The sequence below is a fragment of the Gavia stellata genome, chromosome 2 (genome assembly GCF_030936135.1).
Source record: "Gavia stellata isolate bGavSte3 chromosome 2, bGavSte3.hap2, whole genome shotgun sequence".
Lineage (NCBI taxonomy): Eukaryota > Metazoa > Chordata > Aves > Gaviiformes > Gaviidae > Gavia > Gavia stellata.
In genome coordinates this window covers 22,317,972-22,345,510 of record NC_082595.1, presented here as the reverse complement: position 1 = coordinate 22,345,510, position 27,539 = coordinate 22,317,972, and the positions used below count along the sequence as shown (strand labels likewise).

At 37.5% G+C, this 27,539-nt stretch overlaps 1 protein-coding gene across 1 annotated transcript in view; it reads left to right on the top strand.

Moving 5' to 3' along the window:
• CRIM1 (cysteine rich transmembrane BMP regulator 1) overlaps positions 1–27,539 on the top strand; it is a 189,930-nt gene that overhangs the window by 109,986 nt on the left and 52,405 nt on the right. Inside the window, 3 exon segments of the mRNA XM_059829934.1 lie at positions 4,457–4,578; positions 16,199–16,381; positions 21,456–21,653. Of these exon segments, the coding sequence (XP_059685917.1) occupies positions 4,457–4,578; positions 16,199–16,381; positions 21,456–21,653 (503 nt within the window).

The following is a 27,539-nucleotide window of genomic DNA, read 5'->3' as shown; positions in this document are numbered from 1 at the left end:
TGCCTTGTGCCTGGAGAACTCTTTTGATCCTACCATCAAAACAGCTTTTCTGAGGCTAACCAAGCCCTTCTCTCTTTTCATCTGTTTAATAACAGAAGTAAATGAACCAAGATAATTAGATTTTAAATGAAAATTACCATTTACAAGTATTCTGGTTTGATTTTTTTTTTTTCCTTCTTCCTTTTCCTTTTCGTGCTTTTGGTAACAAAGGGAAAAAGGAAAATGATGATACAAAAGAAAAACAAAAACCCCTCAAACATAAAAGAAACAAGTAATGGAATTCTTTCTGTTTTGAGGAACTTAAAAACTGAAATTAAAAGTCAGGCCATTTATATTACTGAAGCAGTTATCTTTCTCAACCTGTAAAGCATTGGTTAATGAACATCGTCTTGTTTCTTGTTCTTTATATACTGAAGTTTCCCTTGCTCAGTTGTTGAAGTTTCTAGGATTATTGTTGTTGTTAGGTGGTTTTTTTTCTTTTTTAACCTGAAGAACGAGACAATTCCTTTTACCAGTCAGGTTGATTCTGTATTTTCAAAATTTCTGTACAGCTGATTTCTTACTTGGGATTCTTGCTTCCTTCCAGGCCACCCCACCACCTTTTCAGGCTGTACTCCGTGACTGTTTGATTCTCCTTTTCTACTTTCTGGGCCCTCTTGTTAGGGGACATTGTACTCTTTTACAGGATTGTACTTGTTAAAAGGACATGTTCTTCTTGACTTGAGTGTTGTTACGGTGTAACATCCCAAGAGATGTGTTTGCTTTAGAGCCTTTGCTAATAAGGCGTGTGAGGGGCATATACTGAGTGCCAACTTCTCGGTACCTCAAGTACTGACCTCCCTTTAATCTTGGAACTTTTGGATGCCAGGGTGCTATTTGGTGTTGCAGTGGTGTCCCTGCAAGCTGTGTAAAGAGAGAAGGCGACATATAAAGTTGTCTTCTCTCTGGGAAGGTTTCCTTGTAACTTCTGCTGTGTCTGTTTTCCTTAGGCAAGTTACCATTAGAGAGGGAGCAACTCAGAAGCAACGTTGTGTCTTACTGATCAGCAGTCTGAACAGCTAAATTTTATAGAAATTGCTTCGGGAGGGACGACGGCCACTGTCAACAGGCTTACCACTATCTAGCCTGCTAAACTTCTTCAGACCCAGTGCTCAATACCAAGGCGAGGATACACACACCGGGCAGGTGGATAGCTGCCTGTGATAGAGCACAGAGCTGGACTACAACTTCTTCTCTTCCGTCTGTCCCTCTGCTCCAAAAGGCGCTTCAGAAAAATCTAGAACTATAAAGCTCATTTTGCTCTCTTACTGAGAACGGGGTCACTGATTCCGAATTTCCAGATGTTGTTGTTTTGGCAGTGCAACAGCCTCGCTCAGCTACCAGAATTCCTTGGGTTTCTTCCTGAAAGACTTCTGTCTCCAAAACAATGTTTTCCATGCTAATAGCCTGGACGATGGTCAAAGGTTTTCCTAGCAGAGCTGGCTGAAAAGAATGCAGACTATTTAAAAGTCCATCTGAGACCATTTGCTGCTTTGACATTCTCCTATGCATGGATTATTTTTTTAACCAAATGGGAAGTCAATTTATAACATCTTGGAGGATGAGGTTTTGTTTGCTTACACTGTGAATGAGTATGCGAAGCTTTATTAATCTGAATAGGAGGGAGTCTTTTCTACAGAAAGGAACATTGGCTCCCACCAGCCCTTCTTCTGGAAGATTGTCCTATCTTGAGTTATTTAATCTGGTGATTCATGGTTTTGGTTTTTTTTTTGTTTGGTTTTGTGTGGTGTTTTGGGTTTTTTTAAAGCAGTTGACTGGGAAGAAAAAGAGAGGGGAAATGTACAAGTTATTAATCTAATCATTTAATATTCTCCTGCAACTCAAATCATCAATGGTAATGAATGTGAAGCAAAGAATATAGAAGATACAGGCATGTCTGAAAAAGCTTATTGTGATAAAACTAAGAGTGGTAATTTCAGCTCATGAGAGTTGGAAAATCACGGTCCACAACTATATTTCCACCACGTGTGCCATTTTCTCTGTGAAAGACATGTGAATTTTCAGGAAGTTTGATCTACCTATTTTCCGAGAGGTTATCTGGATGTTGAACATAAGGTGATTCAAGTGAAATCTAGTACTTTTGTCTAGGCTTTTAATACTACTTTCAGAATACTGCTTTCAGATTGTTTCTGTACTTTTTTTGTTGTTGTTATATATATTTTTAAAAGACTTTTTTCCTTTCTTTCTTTAGTAATATGTACGCACTTATTTCTGTGTTTCATTCTTCTCACAAGGGAAAAGCATCTTCTAAAGCAGTGTCTGCTAGATGGGCTAAGGTACAAATTCCTTGAACCTGACAGTGCTAATTTCACTGATTGCTAGAGGTCATCTCTTTTCTTTTTGACCCCCCCCCCCCCCCCAAAGTATCTTCCTTTTATTGGGGCAGCAGATATTAGTACAGAATTCTGTAAGATTACTTACAGACTCATCTTAAAGGGAAGCTGCTGTCACAAATCCTTTGTGGTTTTTGATCTCATGTAGTAAGAAGCCATAATGCTTTTTTTCCTTCTACATCTCTGAAGGCAAAGAGCATACAGTAAACAAAATAATTAGATTCACCCTTTTTTGTATTTACAAGTTGAGAAGAAAATGTCAAAAGCACAGGTATGATAAATAAAACTTTGGTTTCTGTACTCATACTTTTTTGTTGGGTTAGTTCATTATCCTTTACTGTTATGGTAAGCACAATATTCTCAAAAAAATCCTTGAAATGCCTGTTTTAAAATTGTCACTATACTGCAGTATATATGTGTATGTAGAGTTAAAATGCTTTACTTTAACTTGGCATATTTAACATTATTTATGAAATGTGATGCAATTAATACTGTTTTTTTAAGGACTCATTTATCCCTTTATAGTGACGTGCTGCTATAATACAATATTTTAAGAATCCTTTTCAGACAGTATAATAAAGGTTCTGTGAGATTCCTTGACTTTACTTGTATTTCTTCTTGCAAACTTCTTTTTGAGTAATACCTTACTGTGGAGAATATAACAACATTATCTAATGCTGATGAGGTTAAAGGGAGAGATATTAAAACCCTGTCTGAGAGGTGACTCTTCCTCATTCATTGAACCCTGGCCTGAGATGAAATGGCTGTTGGGCAATTAAGGAGACATGCATGCTAGAGGAGAACGAAACTTCTTGCTTTTTAAGCATAAAGAATAAGCAAACGCATTAAATGCTGATGAGGGTTCTTACTAATGGGTGGTTTAATGTGGGGTTTGTCTTGAAATACTTAAAATTTTTGAAATAGTTATTAAGAAGTAGAGTTCTTACTTTCATTTCTTTAACTCATAATTACAGGATCTTCTGCTGAGTTCTTTTTGTCCTTTTGAAATTCACCTGTATTTGTAGTATGCTAAATTAATCTACAAGTTTTTTTACCAAAAAAATCTGTGATTTGCAATTGAAAAATTTAAGTGCTGTTCCATGAAGTTTCTCAGCTATGATTTTTGCATATTTCTCTTTGTTCATTTTGTCTTGCATTTTATTGTATCATTGCTGCTTATCCCTACAATGTGCCCATTGTTCAGGGCAAAAACTCTGTTAAATGTAAACTTATCAAAAGTCTTAAGTGTTTGACTTTTAAACTATTACGTTAATCATAAAGCAAAGGATCTGGAAACAAACATGACTACTGTTTATCTACATTTTGTGTCTTCCAGTTCTTTAGGTTGTTTTCTTAAATAAGCAAATAAATACTACTTACATGGAGAAAACACTAGTTTTAGAGATCGGATCATTCTAAAAAAGAACCACAGTATTTAATATACATAGCCTCCCACAGTATTTGGCATCTCATACAATTGGTTGCCCCTCCACAAACTGAGAGCAGCACCACCAAAAACCAAAGGAGAACCTGCAACTATTTTAATTTTGTTTAGATTTAATGATTCTGCATGGCCTTCCTTTCTCTTTAATTATTCCCTATATAAAACTGGGTATAATATGGTTTCCTAATGAGAGAACACTCTTCTGATGAATAGATGCAGCTACTGCTATTAGTATGTCACCAATTTTGATTTTTCAGAGAGAACTAGAGGAGAAGCCTAATTTTGCAAGTCTGGAGAATATAATTATTTTCAAACAATCTGGAACTACAGTTTTATATGTTTTTACATACAGCACTAGAGAAGTGTTGGTGTTGCACAGTACCACCTTCTTGTTTGCTTAACCAGCAAAGAAAGTTCGGATGTTTAAAAAAAAAAACAAAAAAACCATCAGGTTGAGAAGCTATCTTGGTTGTTGGGTTAATAAAAGATGATTCTAAGATACGAGTATGCTAATACTGGAACTTGTGCTCTAGCTTTCTGTTTTTCTCTTGCTTATTTTTTCCCCTTATACATGGCTTCATTTATTTATGGTGTTTTCTTTATTGTTCTTTGGTTTCAGATGCGAGTGTCTCTCTGGTTTATGTGGTTTCCCCATGTGCGAGGCAGGCTCCATTCCCCAGATAGTCTCACGTGGAGATGGAACACCTGGCAAGTGCTGTGATGTCTTTGAATGTGTCAATGGTACGTGAAGCTTTCTCTTGCAGCTGGAGAGGAAGATTTTATCTGTCTGTGGGAGATGCTGGGCATTTGGTTATTCATACCATGTTGTCAAGATCTAAGAGAAATAATTTTATTGAGGTTCGTTCAGTAAGAGGGAACTGCAAGTTCTACTGAAGATACTTAAGTTGGAAACTGTGTTGTTTGTTAAGTTGTCATGTTTCTTTAATTTCTAAAGCACTTTTCCCTGTGACCCAGGGAATTGTAGTTCTAGCGAGACTCCCTCACTGCATATTTTTCAGGTATGCCTTTGCCAGTAGCAAACACTAGAGTCCTTTTAGAAATGAATTTTTTGCTAAGCACTGCAACTGCTTGTTGCAGTACTGTAAACAAAAACATGCTGTTTAGACTATGGTGTTCGCTTTAAGAAACATTTGCAAAGTAATTTTTAATATGAATGTACAACCTTTGGAAATCGTAAGTCCGTCTAAGAATAGACTGATTTGCATTCTTTGCTTCCTGATGTGAATATTTAGAAAATGTTTAAAAACCTTGAATTTGTTACGGAAGTGACTATATCTCAGAACTGCTCTATGCTGTATATATAGAACTGCATATATGGTGTATATAGTGAGTTGGGAAGAGACTTAAATATTTTACTGTTGGTAGATAAAAGGATAAATATGCTCTCGAATGGTTATATGTTTGTGCAGTATTTACTAATTAATATTTATTCAGCAATATTTAATCTTGTTTCGTGGTGCATGTATCATGTGTTTGAAACAGCTTTTATTTTATATTCTTCATTGCATATGCACATAAACACACATAGACATTTCCGCAGGAGAATGTTTTTGATATTTACATGTAGTAATATTTTAAATACTCAAATGCTGATTCAAAAATAATACTTACTACATATAATGGGACATTATATATAAAAATTAACTTCTTCTTTATGAATAAAAGAGATTGCATCAGGAAGAAACATAGATTCTTTAGCTTTCAGATTAATTTTTTCACTATTTGGGATAAGATTGTGGATACTGTAGAATTAAATGCAACTTACCTAATTTTTTTGTTTATAAACTGCCTATTATAGTAAAGTAATATTCATCTTCCTTTCTTTCATATTCCTGTTGTTCTGTTAAATTATCATTTCTGAATTTGATATAACTGTGTGGCACACGTCAATGCAATGTTTGATTCAGGGTTTACTTTAGTACTTTGAGCAAGAAATGCAAAGCCAATTTCTGATATGATATCTTTGCTGGTGTGAAACAGTCTCAAAGGTACAAACCACCTTACTAGTGTTCCTGTTTCTCTTCAGTCTGCAAGCTATTTGTGAGTACCGCTATCAAAATTGTTGCAGTATGTATCATATCAGGTGTTAGATGGAGCTGTTTAAATTGCCCACGTTTTTTGTCCTTAGTAATTTTCAAATCCTATTTCCAAGGAGGAGTTATATTCATTTTTCATAGTTAACAGTGAATTTGAACTGTCTCAGCACTGTTGCCCTGTGCATCATTGCCTTATTGCTCACTGTAACTCACTCCAAAGGTTCAGCTGCTTTTGGGTCAGGATTTCTTTTTGCCTCTCAGGGTTTCCCATTCTTAATCTTCACCTTAGTAGCCTATGAAGACAAAGTAACTTGGAAGAAAAAACTGGAGTTTTTGAAGGGAAGTTGATGCCAGAGAGGGAAGCAGAAAGGCCAGATTGGAGGAAAACGAAACTTTGTAGGAAGAGATAATCTTTTGTTTTGTTTATGTCCAGTTCTACTTTTTAGAAGGGTTTTGAAATACTAACAAGGGCAGAAGACATATAGTAGATACCAGTGACAGATGGAGGAACTATCTTCTAGTGATAGACTTAGATCAGTTTCTTCACGTAATTAAAAAAAATTGCTATCAAAGTAACAAGAGCCAAATCTGTAAGACCGAGGACATGCTGTTCTCCGCAGTGAGGGTGGTTAACTGTCGGCACAAACTGCTGGAAAGATGCTGAATTCCTTATCTTCATCCTTTCCAATTAGGATTAGATGCCTTCTTAAAGAGTGTGTTTTAATCAAATGCAAGTTAATGGGTTTATAGATGGTAAGTGGGGATGTTGTGTAATCAGTGTTACGAATGAGTTCCATTAGTTACTTCTGTGTTTGAAAACCTCTGAAAACAGGCAAGAGGATGGAATAAAAAGGACATGTGTGCAGTCACATTAGTATAGTTTTCCTGCTGTTATAACATCTATTTAATGTTAGAATTAAATAATTCTATTGGGAGGGGGAGGGGGCAGAGAAAAAAACTATCAGGAATAATACTGATCATCTGAATTACCTTAAAATAAAGCCATCTATTATGAATAAGTGTATGTAGACTGCAAAAAAATCCGGTTTGTGTGTTGTGGGGTAACTAAATTGTGTATTTAGGTAACCCTACTGATGTGCAGAGGGTTAAAGCAGGCCAGCCTTCTGTAATATTTATTGCAAGTATGTGCTAATGTGATAGATGCAGAGTTGCATGTTCAGAGGGAGTATGGGAGGCTGCCTTTACTGTGTAGGAAAGAGATCTGCTCTTATTTCAGAACAGCATTGGCCAGTGTTGAAGGGGTGCTTAATGAATAAGGGAAGCAAAATACCTGTTGTGTAGAGACTCTGCAGTATGTTCTCTTTGTTGTTTGTCAGCGTTTTTAGGACACATCAGTCATTCTTTCCCAAACATTTTTCCTGGATTTAATGTAAAACTTATTTAGAAGCTTTACAATATATCTGTAGATTTTACATGGTTATCTTTGTTACCAGTACACACTGTATCAAACTAGCTTTTGGTTAATCTGTCTTAGAAAAGTATATTAATCTGCGGTGAGAGAAACTTTTACAGTTGTCACTCTTTGCAGATTACGGAGTAGTTGTTGTTCCTGTTTGATTATAAATACAGCAGTAAGTCAATACACTAATCATTATTTTCATGCCTTAGATTTATATTGGGTGTGTCCTTAAGCTTCCCATCATGTGTAATCTGCTGTTTCTCATAGTTTGTTGTATAATTACATAAACATCATTTATCATCAAAATAAGGTTTACTCCCACTTGGAAATGGTCCTGATATTTCGATTTGATTGGGCCTTGTTGTTAAGTACCTACTGTGTGTGGCTGTTCCATCTTTGTAGAGGTTGAGCTTCTTTTTGAATTTTTTTTACAGGAAATAATTTAGAAAGTGCTGAGCACAACTTTCTCATTGGTGACAAGAAAAAATATATTACAGAGAGCTGATGCTCCTAATAGTTCTGTGTGATGTTCTAATCATCATGAATCTATGCAGAGATCACAGTATTTTACGTAAAGCTGTTACACTAACTGGAGACTTAAATTTGTGCTTTTTAAAACACCACTGTGGTTAAAAGAATTCAGCATTACAATTAATGCACAAGTATTACTGTCATTAGAATGTGGTTCTTGTCCCAAAGGTCAGTCAATTAAAAAGGTCAATTTTAGGGCATGTATTGATTCCTTTATTTTGAAGGAAAGCATCTTTGTAAATAAAATCATTCTGTATTGTTTAAATGATGGTAGAAATCAAGCCAAAGTTCCTTTTTGATGCAGTGAAGTTCCTCTGTAATGATTTATCCAGTATGAGTATTTGGGCCGTCCCAGAGCATACCCTGCCTGGTCTTTAGATGTCCAAATGATAGCTTGGACAACAGTGATGGCTGCAACTTTTTTGTTTCTTGCTCCTTTTTACTTGTCAGAAGAAAGGTTTTTACTGTTTAATTTGTAAATTAAACCTTGCAACTCTCTGGAACTGTTGGTAAACACTCATTTACAAAGCAATGGCAATATGATTTTGTCAGTCGTCTTTGCTTAGAATTTGGCTGGCTGTTTCTCCTAATCTTACTTTCTTGATGATCCTCAGGGCAAGCCCCAGGTTGTGTATGTAACAGAAATTTAGCCTGAAGGAGACAGAGAAGCATGAATTGCTAAATTTAAATCTCTGACTGCCATAAAATAGTATAACTAGAGGTATAGCTGATGTAGCTATATACATCACTGCTTGTTGCATGTGGGAATCGGGGATTAGTATAGTGGTGAAGTTTTCAGGGAAGAGCTACATCCATAGTCAAATGTGCTTGTTCCTGAAATGTGTGTGGTAGATACAGAGAAAATAAGGCAACATGGGAAATCCATAGCAAATAATTTCGTCTTAATATATGAAACTGAAAATGAGGTTGTGCCTATTGTGTTTCCAGTGCGTTGTAACAGAGTGCACGTTTCGGTGAAAGAGAGGGTGTATACTGCTTTGTTTAAAGGTAGGTTATTCCAATTTCCATGAAGTTTTCCTACTTGTACTTATCTGAAATCTGCTTTCCATCTAGAGACTACGACATAGTATATCATATAAATCTGGGGAAAATTGAGAACGAGATTCCCAAGATGCAGTCCTTCACCAAATCCTGCATTTTACAGAAGTTAATTCAAGGTTTCTTCTGATCCACCCAAAATATATTACTCACCAGGATTTTTGTCTACTAATCCTGGTGTGCTGCCTTTTCTCATGGGAGAGCTTGTAAGGAAAAAAATTGATTCAGCATTAAATTACAAACATCAACAAATGAATCTAAAGAGATTGAAAGCTGCACATGCAGCAAGAGTGGAAGTGTTTGGAAATGAGAGTATCCAAACTTGCCTGTTCTTTTATTAGGTATTGATGCATGGGTCTCTTGAATGCAAGTTGTGCTAAAGCACATACTGACTGTGAGCTGTGCCTTAGAAATTTGAGAGAGCTATTACCAAGCGTCCTGCAGCTGCTTCCTTCTGTCAGTCAGAGATTCCACTTCTCAGTAAGTTTACTTTAATACAACTGCTGCTTTAAGAGGATCTCTAATTGCTTTATGAAAGATGGTAAATTGCATGTGTGAGAATGGTCCTTGTTAATGTGTCCATGTGCTGCAAGCAAAAGGGGACCAGGCTGCTTTCTGCCACGGCCACATATGAGCTGTGATTTGAGAGTCCAACCTTGCCAGAAGTGGAGCCCCTGGAGCCCCACTTTATGTCCTTTTGCCCCAGAGGTGAGATGTGGACTTTTGTTGCCCTGTCCCTTGAGAGTGGGACTACCTGATGCATGCATTGATCCAGAGAAGAAAGGATGACAGCTTCCCCTGGGATTTAAGACTGTGACCCCTTCTATACTGCTTTTTCAGGCTGTACTGATGATCACATGGTGGTATAAAAGTGATCTCCTAAATCATCAAGCTCATTCACTTGACGTGACACACAACCTGTGTTTTATAATGGCTTCTGTAATTTTTTTCCTCATTTGAGAAGATAGCACTAACATAAATGAGGCATTTCTCTTTTCTCTGTGCCTCCTGGCTTTCTTCACGCTTGTGTCTCTATACAGCGGTACTACATTGGAGGAGAGATTAAAATCCCTCTTTAATCACACTTCTTGTCACCTGTTGATGCACTTACTCCTCAAAGCAATTGTAGTTCCATTATTAACCTCACGGTGTGGAAAAGCATAAAGGTGATTCCACTGTTTCTAAAAGGAAATAATAATCACCTGTTTCTAAAGGGAGCATCAATGAGTACTGAAGGGATTTGATGGGGAATGTCAGGTCAGCAAGGAAAATCTTCACTGAAGAAGGAAGAATGGAGTCCAAGTGAAACACCTCATAGACACCGGCTAATTACCATGGAGTTCCCATTATTTATTGCACTAATCCTGACAGGACTTTTATTTCACGTTTATTAAACTTACTTTCCGTGTGCTCATAAGAAATAAGGATTTGACCAAGGTAACAGAGTCTGTTCCAGAGCAGAGAACTGAATATAGTCCTGATCCTAATTAAACATTACTGCATATTTCTCTTTGAGCATCCAAAACTACAGAATTCTGTGGTGAACTAAATAGACACCTGCTTAAAAATAATGAGATGCAAAATGCAGCTTGCAAGGAGCAAAAGATAACACTGTTTGTTAAGTAATAAAAAGAAGATTAATATTAAAGGAAGATAATCTGATGCCAAAAAGGTAGAGAGATTTAGTTGTTGTCAGGTGGGGTTTTGGTTTTTGGGTTTGCTTGTTTTTTCTTCACTCAGAATATTTGAACAGTATTTGAAAATCATGGCTAATCACCAGCCACAGCAGTGTGAGAATTTGGTCTAGTATAGTGAAAAAGCAGGTCAGTCTGCCAAGCCAAGTCAAATGTTTTACATCCTCTGAACCTGGATTATACTCACCGTAATCAAATTGGGAAAAGTATCTGAAACAATACAAGTCATTAGCAGTTACATTTGAAACAGGAGAGAAGAGGAGGATGCAGAAAACTGAAGGCCAGTCAAAAGGCCAGTCAGCCCAAAATTTTTGCTGAAAGTATTCAATCTGTAGATTGAATTGGTGGCCCTGGCTCCTCCTTTGGCTGTCCTGGTGGTCTTCTGTGGTAGGGCTGTAACCTACTGCAGGATGTGAAACAGTAACATTGCTTAATTTCCAGAAGGAGGTAGAGACAAAAGGGGGATAGCGTAGGGGAAAGCCACAGAAACAACACTGAAAAGCATGACCTGATGAAGAAAAACTGAAAGAAATGCGTGCATTTTATCTGTAAGAGAGGATGGAGGCAAGGACACCTAGGATGAGTCCTCTTAGCAACAAATGTGCACATTGGAGGAAGGTAAACAACAGTAGGACATACATCTTAAAGATGGGAGAAGTAATGAAACTTGGGAAACTTCCTTTCTATTTGCTGTTTCTGTCTAACCTGCATTACACTTGCTATGATTTGAGCTTAGTTACAGTAGTTAAAACTGTGGAATTGTTTAATAGGCAGCTTGCAGTTTCTCCATTACTGGCAATTTTAAAGAAAATATTAAGCCGGGGATGTATTAGGTAGAGCTGATTCTGTTGGGGGTCTTTCCCTGCTCTTTTCCATGGTGCAACCTCCACCCGATAGGGTGACTTGGAAATAAGTCTTCTGTCTCTATGGGGAACACCTTGCAGTCTTGTCTACTGTGTGTAAAAAGAAAAAAAAAAAAAAAAAGACACATATATCAACCTACACAAGAGCTGTCTTCTGAAACTGCCTAAAAATTACTGGATTGGTATCCGCTGCTGAGGTGGACAGAAAATTTTAAGACTGTTGAGAAAGTCGGCACTGTATATCGATTGCGGCAGCTGGATTTAAAAGTGGTTTCTAATGTGATGATACGGACTTTCTCTGCTAGAAACCTTACTATAAAAGCCTGATTATTTCCATTTTGTTTTAAAGGTGAATTGCTGAATTTGCTTTTCCTCAGCATCTCGAGTGTCTTTTAATATCTTTTACAGACCACAGGTGCCATAAAGTAATGTTTCTTTCCTTTAAGCTGTGCAAGCGTGTATAAATAATTGTATAAATGCATGCATAAATAATTGTATTGATTTACAAATAATAGTTACAGGTTTGTTTCAATTCTGATCTGTCTGTTTCCACATGACCTTTTTAGAAGATGCAGGACCAAAGCACTTTCAGAATGGTCCTGCAACTGTGTTAATAGGGAATACACTGCACTAAGCAGTATAACCTGAACAGTAGGAACCCAAATTTTTTTTTCTACCTAGCTTGTTTTTATATATTTGCAAGGAAACAAAAGCATACAGTGTGTTGTCCTTTAACATTGTTATGGGCTAATTCCAATGAAATGTGTCCTTCTCTTTTTTAAACACCCTATCAGTGCAGCTTTTGAAAAACAGAAAGTTTTTCCATATTTTGTTTATACGGACACAGGATTCAAGTTTATCAGTTTCCTTCCCTTTCATTTAATTGAAAGTTCACAGCAGTTGCCTCAGTTCCTTCCAAGAGTCTGGTACAAATCCTTCTGTATACTGAAGGAATGTCTGAAGTGCTGGAATCACAAACCTTTTAATCCTTTCAACAACAGAAAATTGTTTTGAATCTTGCTTCTGCTTCAGGAGGGCTGGAATTTCTGATACTACAATAGAAAATGCCCAAACTTGCCTATAGCTGATGCATGAAGCATCTCATGCACTTGGCATAACTGTGTGCAGTATTGCTGCCTCAGAAGGGATGGATTGCCAGACTTATGAATGTGTTTCTGAGCTGCTCCGTGACTCTAATCAACGAAAACCACAAGTGTTGGGAAACTAGAGAAATCTCAATAACAGAAGTTTTATTTTGGGCTAGTTCAGCCAGCAGAACTGTATTTAATTAGATTTGAAAGTATAAGGTAAAATACCTTAGAAAACTGATTTGATAAAACAGATTGTGTCTGTTTGCAGTTCAGATTGGAGATAAAGGCGTTAAGAAATAAGCATGGGTTGTGTCTACGTAGTGTGAAGCTGTGTGGTTTGCTGCAACACTGACTGTTAGGGCTCTTGCTGCCAGAACAAAAAGGCTGTGGCTGTGAGATCTGTAGAGGTAAACCTGTGCCAGAGCTATTTCTTATTTAACTCTGTGGCAGGAGCTTTAATGCCAAATCAAGTCCAGTCTCTTAGTCATGCTTAACTTTATATAGAAGCAGAGATGTGATATCATCTGTCCTTCCACAGCCAGTATAAACTCTGTATTATTCAGGGTACCATCCGCTCTGGCCTGGCTCCTTTCGCAGATGGGCAGTTGTACGTCTGTGCTTGGTCTGGATCAATCTAGTGCTGGTTGGTTATCTGATTGCTGGCAGCCACTGAATTCATGTTTGCAAATCCATGGCCTGCGTGTCTGTCTCATGCCCACTGTTTCGTTGTGGTAGTCTGCATCAGAAAAGGGATTTGGGGTTTCGGATATGTTTAAGCATTTTGTGCTATGAAGTTCAGTCAGTTTAAATTTGTCACACAGCAAAGCTTTGGTACTTGAAGAATTCTACCTGTAGTATTCTCTTTATTGGCAGAATAATGAATTCATGCTTACTGGTCTTTAGGAAAAGATGCATTTATTTAATGCTAGTTTTATGTTCTTTCACTCCTTTGTGGCTGCCATACATAGATCAGTACGGCAATAAAATTAGCACTTTTTAAAAAAAGAGAACTGAGAGAATCTTCCAGCATATTGTTGTGGAAGAAATGCATCATTACAATTCCACAGCATGGTGCTCACTCTTTCATTAGGCTTCCACTTTATGAGTATCTAAAGCTAGAGTTCTTCGTTTAGTGTTCGTTTGGGCTTCACTGAGTCTTAAGACCACAGTGTTACATATGGTTCTAACAAATGTAATCCTTGTCTCATAGCTGGGTATATAGGCTTAGGTCAAGACTTTAGTACGAATGTATATGCTACCATAAATCTGGATGGCAAAAATACATGTATAGCAAAATTCTATGGTGGTTTTCATTGTAGGAATAAAACATACTGTTTCCTTTCAGGACTTAAAGTTCCTTGCTTGGTCGTCTTTGGACATTTTAAAAATGAATGATAATTCATGGAAGATGATGTTTCTACTTCTAACTAGGCAGGAATTCAGATCTACTGTTTGGGGGTGGGGGGGATCAGTAAAAATCTGGAAAGGTGCAATCCCAACAGTAAAGTCAGAAGCAAATGCACTGAAGGCCTTTTGAGTTGTGTTGGCACTTTTCCCTTTTTGAGAAGGTTTTTTGACTAACAGCTTGAGCTACATAAACTTGAAATATTTCTCAAGTGTTTGTTTATGTGAATTGCTTTCTAATGAGGTCATAGCTGTTTTCCCGGACACAGTGGTATTTCCTCTTCTTACTCTATTTTTTTTATGCTGCTTTCTACATTCTGCCTTGAAGACAGAACAGGCATATAAAAATCAAACATTGCTCAGGATACGTCCAAGTCCTAACTCTAATGCTTTACAATTATATTAAATGACTCGAGGCTGGAGCTCAATATAAGTGTACGTGGAAAGAAATACTAGAGTCCCTGGAATGCTTTAGAGTTTTAAAGAAAACCTGTATCATTGTCAAGAGTAACTCAGATGAAAAGTTTGTAGCTCTCAAAAGTAAGAGTTTTGAGGTGGGTGGGAAGGAATCTGCAAATTCTGAACTTTCATTTAAATATTTTTCGTCTCCCATTTGAAATTGAGCAATAACAAAAAAAAAAAATCACGTGACCACAAAGTGGGCACTGGTTTGAGCCCTATGTGGCTAGACATTACACATCATGTAAGTAAATAAATAGTCTTTTCTATGTATTCTACAGAAATCATCAACACAGGCAATTGTTCTTTCTTTCCTTTGCTATGTTTAGTTCAGATGTAATGAAATGTGATGGTTTTATCTACAGTTTGGTAATTTTTTTAATTTTGACTTTGTTGCTGAAATAAATAGCTTCCTGTTTGCAGAACCTTTGACTTTTGAGACTGCTAGATTTGTAGCTTCTGAAAAAGTACATCTGTTTACTAGATACTGTTTTACTTCAGGTAGCTGTTTTCAGGTATCTTGGGCTAGTATCATAGAAGGCAAAAAGTTTATTCTGAAGCGGGGAAAAGGGAGGAGGCTTAAGTCATTGAGTAGTGTAATGATGAAACTGTGAAGTCGTGATTTCCTAATGACTAATGTTATGTATTATAGTTGAACATTAAATTTGGAGTATTTCTTGTGTCTTGAGTCACAGTGATTCAGCCCTGGGCTGCAGAGCTGCACAGTGTTGTGTGTGTGTCAGTTAGGCTGGTTCAACAGAATACGCTCTGCTGGCAATAGGTGGTAGAGGAAAGTTCATATGTGTGGGGTAACTGCAAGGTCAAAAGCCCTAAGGAGACCTTATGATGTATTCATGATGTGTGTATCTGCTTCATAATCTGGAACCAAACCTCTTTGATATAAAAAAAATTTTAAAAGGTGGTTAAAACTGCAAACTGTTTCATTGTTTCAGGTAGCATCTTCTTTTTTTTTTAAATGCTAATGAAGTAAATAGGCAGTGTCCCTCCCAAAATACTTAGGAATTTTCAGAGGCTTTTAGTTTCCCATGAAGTTTAGATTTCATTATACGTTAGGGCTCTGCTGTAGATGGGGGCATACAAGAAACAGTCTTGTTGTGTTTTTGGAACATTAAAGTGAACACACAACCTCAATTGTAATAAATATTTATTTTCTGTGGGGAGTATAGATGTGAGCTGACTAGTACAGCTCCAGGTTGCTTGAACTGAGAAGTATTCAGTTCTGCATAACAGATCATGCAGTCACAAAATATGTTTGTTGGGGTTTTTTTAAGCATATCCCTATGGATTAGACAGCTGTAGAGCAATTTATCCACCTGTGTACTAAGTCCCGCAGAAAGGAAGATTACACGTACGAAACATCAGAAACACCCTTCTTAAAACAGAAAAATCTATTGCTTCATGTGCTGAAATTTGAAGTAGCTTCTGGCTCATGCACAATGAGAAATATTTAACACCTATGAAGAAATACCAGTGCCTTAACCTTCCTTCAGTATTTTAATTTTTAAAATGGAGACTTCTAATTGTAAATAATTGCTCTGAAAGTAATTTTGACTAGCATTTTATTTTCTTCCATTGTTGATAGAGACAATAAAATATACCATGTTCTTAAAAAAACCAATTGTATTTGAGTTTAAAAAATGAAAGAAAAATCAGCTGTCTCTTTATATCAGTTTTTGTCAGTAGCAACATGAGTTTAACTATTTCCCATTTACAAGTATCTGTAAAATACATCTTTTTTTTTTTTTTTTTTTCCTTCTTTCAGAAGTGAAGCCAACTTGTATATTTAACAGCATGGAATACTATGATGGAGACATGTTTCGAATGGATGCTTGTCGTTTCTGTAGATGCCAAGGCGGAGTCTCTATTTGTTTCTCTGCCCAGTGTGGTGAGCTACACTGTGACAGGTACTATGTGCCAGAAGGAGAGTGCTGCCCAGTGTGTGAAGGTACAGTATCTTTTTCATCCTGCTTGCTTATTAATTCCGTTGCTTTTTTAATTTGCTTTTTCAATGCACATGAGCAAACAAGTGCTTTAGTTTCGTCTTCTAAAGTTTGCAGATTCCTCCTTAATTCAGTTTATTTCTACATTTTTGCTGTGTCTGAGTGTGCTGTCTTGTTTTTTGCAGTGCTTCTCTGTTGTTGACACTGCCCTTTTTATATAGAGCTGTTTGAGTTTCCTTTCCCTTCTGCATCAGAACTTCCTCAGACATGGTAAAGTGTGCTGTACTTTTTGGGGGGCTTTCTTCCTGAAAGACATAAGAAACTGTTCCTAATTTCTGCACCGGGTATTTAGACAGGCTTCTCCAAAGCAGCAGTGGTGGCCCTAAGACACATTTCCGTTGCTTTGCAGCCTGCTTCTTCCAGTCTTGTTCTGTTCAGCTAGAGCAATGCATACACCTTCTCTCTTCTCCCCGCTCTCGCTCTCTTTCTTTCTCCCCGCTCTCGCTCTTTTCTCTCTCTCTTCTCTCCCCTTGCAAAGAAACAGGGCAATAATCTCACTTTAATGTTCTTCCTTTGCCCCATTTGACAGCTTTCTCCTCTGCTAGGCCTGCAGACCTCCTAAACAGGATTCCGTGGGAAATTTCATGTTGACCCTCTTGCTTACATTAGAAAATACTTGACACGTCATCTGCCAGAACACAACCAGGATTCCAGTGGAGGGAGATGGGGCTGCTGCTCTGCACTTGGGTCTTTCCCCAGTGGGGGTCAGGTTATGGCCATAGACAAAAGACCTGTGAAGCACTCCTCGTCCTTGTGTTTAAATGTGAACTTAGGACTGACTTCCCAATAAGCAAAATAAGCTGGAAATCTCAAATCTGCTCCTAAGAGGAGAGGTATCTAATTATTAATGTCACTTTCAAGTGCTTTGTAGTATACTTAACTTCAGTATTCCTGTAGTTCCTTGCAGGAGCAAATAAGCCAAACAGTCCATTATAGTTGTACTTCATTCCAAACAGAGATTTATGAAAGTAAAGAACCTCATAAAAATGAGTCTAAAAGAGGCAGCTGTAAGAGTTGGATCTTCTCAATCAGCACAGGATCTAGTGAAGGATACTGTTTTGGTGGCTTGTTTTGTTACAAACTATTGAAACTTCCTCAGATTTAAAAAAACAAAATCTAGATAATGAAATATCAAGGTGGGTAAAGTAGGAAGCAGGCAGTCATTCTTTTAAAGAGTATTTGTAATTTTTATATATTTTAGTGTATCAGTTCATACCAGATAGGTTGATAATGGTGTTCACATGTGGAGAAGTTAAAATAGAAATGCTGTAGGCCTAAGTATTCTATCGAGATACCAGTCCATGTTTGCCCTGTGTTTAAGATCTGATCTAGACATTCAGTATTGACTATAGTTGCAGACAGGATGCTGGACTTCTTGGTCTTTCCTGGTACAGTTGTGCCTATGCTTTTAAGAGCCTTCAAGCTGTGGGGGGAAAAAAAGATTCAGTTCTATACCATCATTTAATGACAGATTGAAAAAGTTTAGAGAAGGCATGTCTGATGTGGTGGAACACTTCCTGAGGAAGTGCAGATCCACTCCTGAAGAAATTGCTGTATGAGCTGCTGACTTTATAAAATACATGAAATCTGTTGGTTTTTCCTATAATTACTATTTCTTTTACATACGTGAATATTCTGAGATTATGAAATCATTATTACAATGTATATAGGTACATAAACAATGTATCTATATATCTGCTGTATCTGAACTATCAGCTCTGTCATACTCAGATGTGGATGCTGATTTTTCCACATTGGACTTACAGTTCTAGATATGTCCTTCATCCTCTTTGGTGATTTAAATACTCAGCTATCTTATTTATCATTAATTGTTCTGCCATATCATCATACAGCTTTAAAAGTTGATTTTTTTTTCCATTCTTGCAACCTCTGCATCAGACTATCAAGAAAACCCATTAACATTTTGTTTTGGGTTTGATGGGTTGGTGTGTATTGGGCCTGCAATGGAAATTTCTTCTTAAGACAGGTCCTTATTAGATAGAATAAAATGGATAATGACTTAGTGAGTACAATCTTCTTTTTCAAATAGTGGCTGTGATTTATTTTCTGCTCAGCTGACTGAGATGCCAAGTTACAGGGTCTTTTATCAAATCGTCCGACGCTGTTTGACTTGCTTGTTTCTGTTGCATGCTTTTCTGATAAAGCTTGGAGCACTAAATCAAGTCAGCAGGTCGAGCGAGGTGATTCTGCCCCTCTACTCCGCTCTAGTGAGACCCCGCCTGGAGTACTGTGTCCAGCTCTGGAGTCCTCAGCAGAGGAGAGACATGGACCTCTTGGAGCGGGTCCAGAGGAGGGCCATGAAGATGGTGAGAGGGATGGAACACCTCTCCTGTGAAGACAGGCTGAGAGTTGGGGTTGCTCAGCCTGGAAAAGAGAAGGCTTCGGGGAGACCTTATTGCAACCTTTCAGTACTTAAAGGGGTCTTACAAGAAAGATGGAGACAAACATTTTAGCAGTGCCTGTTGCAATAGGACAAGGGGTAATGGTTTTAAACTTAAAGAGGACAGTTTTAGACTATGTATAAGGAAGACATTTGTTACGATGAGGGTGGTGAAACACTGGAACAGGTTTCCCAGAGAGGTGGTAGATGCCCCATCTCTGGAAACATTCAAGGTCAAGTTGGATGGGGCTCTGAGCAACCTGATCTAGTCAAAGATGTCCCTGCTCACGGCAGGAGGGGTTGGATTAGATGATCTTTAAAGGTCCCTTCCAACCCAAACTATTCTATGATCAAGGAAGTCTGATTTCTCACTTCTGAATGATTGGGTAGTAAGATATATGTTGTTCATTTTCCTGGTTCCTTTAAACATTTAAAAAGAAAAAAGAAAGCTCTGATTCCTTTCTTAATAACTCGGGTTATGTTAAGTGACACCTAAATTAACAAGGTAAGTCTTCTAAATGGGCAGAATGTATACTTAACAGTCTGCCCATTCATGCTTTTCTAGTTGGTGAAGAGGTGGTGGGTTTTTCTACCTGTTCTCGTTCTATTTGGTTATTTTATGACTGATTTTCAAGGTGATTAATTTTTTCCTACCAATGTTTTCTTGATGATAGAAATATAAAGAAATATAATACTTTCTTCTTTTCTGCAATAATTTTAAAATGGCAAATGGTAAATTTCCTGTGCATTGTGTAGTACAGGCACAAGCCCTTCTTGCCTTAGATCCAGACAGAATTCTTTCTCAAAGTCCTGTAGGATTCCTCAGCATCAGGAAAAGTAATTTGTTGGGCTCGATTTATAGCTTTAAATACTACTGACCTTTTAAGCGTACTAGGAACTTTGTGCTTTGACTGACATAAGACTACTGCAAATAACACGAGTCTTATATGGCTTTTCTGTGCTTTCTGTGTATTCCTGTATCAATCAGAATCCCATACAGGAGTTGAATGTTAAAATTCACTTCATTTGTTTGTGTATGATTAGATTTTGGGCTAGGTCAAAATAGTTAATTACAGATGCAAGGTAATCCTAAAACAAAAAAGGTGCTAAATTAAGAGCTACGAAACATCTTAATTTTAAAATGTCTTATTTTCCCAAACACCTGTTTTTTATGTTGGCTTAGCCCATTTTGCTAAAATTGGGACTATCACTAAAATTCAGGATGGGAGCAAATGCCAGGCAGAGGTAGAAGTTGTGCACAGTTTCACTCCAAATGTTCAGAGTTTGATAGTGTCATGAACTTGATACAATGGCTTATAATAAGACAACACCTGTTAGCACTGCTACTGCTTTTATCTACAGTTAACATGGATTGCTTTCCTTCCAAAGGGGATTGATGAAACTTCAGAGTACTTTTTTTCTTCTTCTTTATATAAAACATTTCTTTTTCCCCAAATCCTTCAAACCTAACACTTTCTGAAAATTGACTTACGGGTAAATGACTTGTGCTTATTTGATGTCTGCTATCTGATGTCTGCTAAAACAATGCTTTTAGTTGCATTTGTTTTTAATATGTTGAATTTGCTTTAATATGTAAATTGTATTATTGCTTGCTTTGAAAACTTGATGTGATTACTGTACATTCTCACATATTTAATTTTTGAGTCTAACAGTTATCTTTTTATTAGCCACCATGGTAAGTTGCATACATTCACGTAATGCGTATATTTTTAATATTAATATCAGTGTTGCTTATCACATTTCTGAAGAGTAAAACATGTTCTTTCTGAAGGGTAAAAGCTGCTTTTCTTTCAAGTCATGAATTAGCATATACAGAGTAGTATTATTTATTTGCATGAAACCTGAGGAGAAATCTTATATAAAGTGTATCCCCCAACATTCTGTTATGTAAATACCTGAGTCTTAATTTGATTGCTAGCTGGTAAATGGGCCTTGTAGCTTTTAAGGGTGAAAAGCTCCACCTGAAACTTAATTGAAAACTGAGCCAGATAATCTGTCCAGGAAAACTAGTGTATCTCCAAAACTGTGATGAGATGTAGCTTAAGGCAGATTTCTTGTTCCAGCAGGAAATGTGCCGGAGGTCTCATCTATAAAATAGTGGTGTGATGCTGACAGGAGTCATTCCAGCGGTTCACTGAGGTGTTTTCAGTTCCCCTCAGAATTTTTTAAGTTGGTACAAAAAAAATGGATCAATAGACCTAAGATTCATTTTGTTTTGAAGAACAAAATCAGAAAATCCAAAAATTAAGCCTCTTAAAAACATAACCTAGCCATTTGTAGATATATTTTCCATTCTAGATCTGCTTGTTGCATACAAAATTTGAGTTCAAATAGTTTAAAATGTCTGAATTTATGATTGTTCAGTATAATTTGACAACTTTCTCAATAGTAAATTTCAATATTGAAATATCTAAGTTGTTACCTATCTTATTTTATCACTGTATACCACAGTGTGGTTCTTCTAAGGTTTGACAGTGGCTGCACTTAACCCTTTTGAGGTAATGGAAAATCATGGTGTTGCAGTTACTCATATATAAATTTTAGGCGTAAAAGGGAAGATAAAACTTCTTGTTCTCTTGCAATTCCTCTCATTTCAGACCCAGTTTATCCAGTAAATAACCCTGCTGGCTGCTATGCCAACGGTCAGATCCAAGCTCATGGAGACCGCTGGCGAGAGGACGACTGTACTTTCTGCCAGTGCATCAATGGAGATCCGCACTGCGTCGCAACGGCCTGCGGGCAGAGCTGTCTAAATCCTGTTAAAGTCCCTGGGGAGTGCTGCCCGGTTTGTGAAGGTAAGACTGGCATTTCCTCTGTTATGCTTCGGTATGTCATGGCTGCTGCTTACCTGGTAATTCCTGGTTTATTTTAAAATTTTGGAGGATTGAAGTAGCTGATACAGCATTGCTTGTGACTGAGTAAACTACTGAGGGCAGAAGAAATAAGCATGGCTTAACTATACCATGTATGTGGCAATGCCCGATACTTTTTTGGCCCAAAAGGGCATAGTAAGAGATCATTTAAGATCAGTATTGTTCACTAATTTTACTCTTAATTTTGCTTAAAGCTTATTAATAAATATATGAGAAGTTAGAAAATCAAAATGTTCATCAGCTGGTATTACTGATAATTGGATTATTCCTGGTTTCTTATTCATCAGTGTCATTTAGTTACAAGTAAAAATCTCTTTGCACAATATAGTTTGATATTGGACATAATAATTGTATTAATAAAACATCATTATTTCAGTGAAGCTTCCAAAGGATGATGTTATCTGGGAGATAGATTAATTTTTAGAGTTTAAAATGCAGTTTTCATTACCTTGTGGAAATACATACATCTTGTATAACTGACTGAGTTGTTAACTATATGGCAAATGCTTGCCCAGCCTGGCAATGGAAATGTGAAGATTTGCAAACTGAGATATTAAAAAAAAAAAAAAAAAAAATTAAAAATCATGTAGGTGTATGTACATTCAGAGTTGCCTTTTATGGAGTAGTTGTTCATCATGAAAAACACCAGATTGCTATGTTTAGAAATGGTTAATCTAGACCTGTCTTCAGAGCCATCTTCACAGTGTACAAAAGCTTGTGAGTGCTCAGGGAGCTACCACTGACGTTTTTCCGGTTCCATCTCTGATAGAACAAAATTAGTTTTGGGTAACTGCATGTGTCTCAGGGCCCTTCTTAGGTTGGAGTATCCATCCTAGTTCACTGGGATACTTACTTTTTAGGATAAATCTAAGGAGCATAAATATTTCTTAGAGGTGCTCTTTCCACAAGATATGAAGGTGTCTGATAACGTATCAAAGCTGCTGGTGAACTGTAGAGAGCTGCTACTGCACTGAATTAATTTTACGATGAGGAAGCAGCTTAACTGCTTTTAAACCCTAGTGATCCCCTCATGATGGATATCACAGAGTATGTGCTGTCACCCCTCATTATTTAGCATGTATGTGAGCAAGCTTGGGAAGGTAGCACAGAGGGAGAGAGGTTGATGGAAGTATTTTCAGTATGTTGAGGGGTTTTTTCCTCCAGTGGGAGAAGGATAGACAAATGTCTCTGTTTTCCTGTTCCATGTTGGAGAAAATGGATGAGAGAGAATTGGATTAGATTCTTCTCTATATCAGACTGAGATAATTATGATGAACCGTGAGAACCAAACACAGGGTAGACCGTAGGCTTCCATCATTCGTTACTAAAGGTTGCAACACAGCCAAGCTGGTGCTTCATTAACGTACCACACTAATGCCTTTACAGTGCTTTCAGGATACAAGTTATCTCATCTGGACTAGGTTAGGTAATTCTGTGCTATAACATGGTTTTATTCTTAGAAGCAGAAGTAGCTAGCAAGTTGTTTTGCTGTTAAAGAGTGTCGGATTATACTTATGATACAAATATTGTCAAATAGATCAAGACTGACCCAATAGCACCATGGAATCATTATTTAAATGAGAATCTTGTGTCATCCTAATTATATTTTCTCAGAAAATAATCTGACTTGTTATTTTGTTTGTCATGTTAGCTGTTTATGATGTACACTTAATTGTAGTCATCTGGTTTTGAGGGCGTGATTTAAAGGAGAGTAATACTGAATGGTGTTTTGAGCGACTTCCTAAATTTTAAGCTTAAAAGCATCACATTTGACTTGGTGTTTCTTTCTTAGCACATACTGTCAAGTAAACAATGAAGGGGTAATGAAGTGACATAGATGATGGAACCAACAATTAGTGGAAGTAGTTTAAGTTTATGCTAGGAGGGGATTTGAGCATACTCAGGTACCAGTGGTCAGAGGATACCTGAAAACATGCCTGAATATGCTCTTCTTTCTTCCCTTCCCTAGAGCAAATGAAACCAAACAAAACAGATGGTTATGCTCTGTAATGCCAAGTTATTTAATTTCAGGAATTCAGCTTTGGGAATATTTCCAGGATTAAAAATCTGCACTGTTAAAATTCAGCAGTGAGTTCAGATGCTAGAACCCAAGATACAAAAAAATATAGTTTGCAAGAAGCAGCTTTGGCTGACTTTATGAGAAATTACTTCAGCATATGAGACTTAACAATTTATCTTGCAATAATAATAAAAAAATCCCTGAAAAATGAACCAGTCAAGGGTACCAGTAAACTTCTTGAAGTTATGTTTTAGGGCATCAAAGAAGCTCAAGGCTGCTCTGCCTGTGATTAGCAGCCGGAATAAAAATATTTACATATATTAGAGATCAAGGTATTACCAGACTGGAAGTTTGTTAATTAAGGAGACTTGTGTGTCTTGCTCAGTCTGTTAACATTTTTCTTTGAAAGCTTGCATTAAGAAAATCCCAGAACATTAGGAAAAAATAATAATCTGTTAGATGTTGGCTACCTGCATACTGTGTATTTTTTAATTTTTTTTTTTAAAGTAGATGTTTGAGCTGATAGCAGCCGGGACTTGTGCATTAAACATAGACTTATGGCCCACCTGCAACGTCAGATAGCATCATGTGTCTTAAGATCTAACACTGAGATTAATAGTGTCTCTACTTGGAGTTTGATGCATGGGTAGAAAAAAGTACTGTCTGCTTTCTTTGCAATACAGCTATTACTGGCTAACCCACTAGGAAAGGGGCTACTTAGATCTCTGTTCTCTGGTTTTCTTCTTGTAGTAGGGCTGAACTGGGGAAGTATGTATGCAATGGGAAGACAGGCCTTAAAAACGTAGCTTCCTTTGCATATCTTACTGTCGTGAATTTTGGTTATAAAGTTTTAATGACAACATGGTCCTATCTGAAATGCTGTTTTGTTTCTGTCATCATCCAGCCAGCTGACATCTTTGTTCTCTTAAGCAGGTAGGCTGAATGGGTCGGTGCTCCTTCCCCTTTTTTAATCAGTGTCTCCTCTCCTGAGGGTTGTTTCTGTTGACAGGGTTCTGCTTCTGATACTTACTGTGTTGTCAGTGACCTGCAGGGGTGGTGGGATCAGGGGAGAAGAAAGTCCTGGCTGGGAAGCTGGCTGACAAATCAGTCCCTTTATTCTAATGTTACTAATGAAAAAGTTGTACAGCACGTTTAGTGAAGATCTACAAGCATAAAATACGTTCCAGGCACAGTTTTTCCTAACAGAAATTAAAAACCTTCAGTGTCAGCTATATGATGCTTTTCTGCATACTCCTCCATTAAATCTGCACATCTGTAGCTTAACCTTAATTTTGCGGTGTAGTGTATGAGCAGAAGTGTGGACTGAATGGAAGCTCAAACATTACTAATGTTGCACTAATCGCTTAAACCTGCTGTCCTGTGCTCTCCAGTCTGTTCTCCTTTTTTCCCATCCTTCTGCATCTCTTATCTCCTACTGTTCAGCACAGACGACCAAAATCCCTATCTAATGTGGGCTAAGTTTTGGGATCGCTGACAGTATATAGTATTGTATTTTCAACTGTGCAAGTTATTTGAGAAAGGGATTCAAGGGAGAAAGCAGCATAACTTAGTGATATGTACAATGAATGGGCAAAATTAATGTAAACCTAGCAGGTGAGACAGAAGTTTACTAGTGATTGTAAGGATAAACATACCTCATTTTACACTTTTCTTTTGAATGGCTTCCAGTTCTCACTCACATCTCAATTCACACTGTAAAATGTTCAATCCGTAGAGAATATACCATAATGAAATGATGTTCTGTTTGTAGATCAGTTTAAAATGACCGTGTATAGTCATTCTGAAGCTGTATTTTACATATTTCATCATTAATATACTTTACTTTTCTGCTCTTACATGTATTATATGTTACATTTCTTAAGCTATAGCTCTTACTTTTTGCTTGAATGACTTCACTTTTTTGGGACTAGTGCAGAATGTAGGAAACAATTATTTTTCTGCTAGAATCCTAATTATGCTTCAGCTCTAAAGCAGGAAGAAGACCGGTGCCTGCTGAAAACTGTTATTTTTGTCAATTTAGTTGCTGATGGACCAATTCAAACCCATCTTTCCATTTAAAAATAGGCCTCAGATCAAGAATAATAAGGCAGAGGCTTTATGTGCTTATCACTATTATTTAGTGCATTTAGCATTTATTTCTCATCAAACTTCTGTTTACATGAAAAAGATCCAGCTTGCCAGTGGCCAGCTTCAGTTGTGTGAACTTACTTTAAGCATGTCAGATATTAGCTCTTCGGTATGTGAAACAAAATATATAGTCAAAGATGTTTCTATCATTTATTTCGATTTCAGTGTTGAAGAATATAGTGGTTTGTGGGACATGAAACTGATGGGCAAGTTCTAATCAAAGCTGCCTGTGGATCTGGCCTGGCTGCAGCTCATCCAGATTAAGTGGTTATTAGTATCAGTCACTTCTGACTTTCTAAATGCTGCTGCACCTACAATTCTGCCAATTCAGTTATTTCCTGGCTGGTTTATAATCAGTCTCAGTGAACGGAAATATCTATTCCTCTAGATAAGTTTACATTCCTGCAGCTACATGAGGATAAAATTGTTCTTGGATTACATTTTAAAAAAATTTTGCAGTCAGAGAATCAAAATAATGTAGTAGAAATTCTGTGAACACAGGTTCTTGAAATATATGCATGGTATGTCAACGCACAAATGTATTCAACCTACAAACACAGTAAATTCAGACTGAAGTAGAACATTCCAACTCCCTGTATGGGGTCTGTCTGAATGGAGTTTATTTTCCCCATAGCAGCCTTCATAGTGCTGTGCTTTATACTGGTAGCTAGAAAGGTGTTGATAACACTCCAGTGTTTTGGCCACTGCTGAGCAGTGCTCACACAGCATCCAGGCTGTCTCTCCAACATTCCCCCCTCACTAGTAGGCTGGGGGTGGGCAAGATCTTGGGAGGGGACATAGCCAGGACAGCTGACCCAAACTGACCAAAGGGATATTCCATACCATATGACATCTGCTCAGCAATAGAAGCTAAGAGAAGAAGGAAGCGGGGAGCATTCATTATTTACGACGTTTGTCTTCTGGAGCAACCGCTACATGTACTGAAGCCCTGCTTCCTGGGAAGTGGCTGGAGATCGCCTGCTGATGGGAAGCGGAGAATAAATCTTTTGTCTTCCTTTGTTTCCCCGTGCGGCCTTTGCTTTTGCTGTATTAAACTGCCTTTATCGTGACCCACGAGTTTGTCATCTGATTTTCTCCCCCTGTGTCCTGCTGAGGAGGTGAGTGATAGAGTGGCTTGGTGGCACCTGGCATCCAGCCAGGGTCAACCCACCACACTCCCTCATGAAGAAAATCCTGGTTTTCTTACTACAGCAGTGAGAAAAACAGAGTGCAAGGATTGTAGATACCAAAGTTATACAGAAATAGCTGTTCACAGCTTTCTAGAGATCAAGGAGTAGCAATTGTGATACATAATATTACCATACAGAATTGATTTGTGTAAGTTTTCCACAGTAAACTCTTTATTGCTTCTTCACATGCTGCTGTATGTGTATCCATAGTGTATATCCTGTAAATGTCTATATAGCCCACCTGTTACACATTCCAGTGTTGATTGGACAGCCAAATTGATTTGAAACGTATAACTTTCTGAATGCTTGTCTGGGGTTTGCAGAACTTGGGGAAGAGGGTAACTATTCAGCTCCCCTCACCCTTTCTGTACTTGAATCTTGCCTACCAGCACTGCTGGTGGAAGGGGGAGGGTGAATGAGGTGCTTGAGGTGCTTTATACTGGAGCTCCC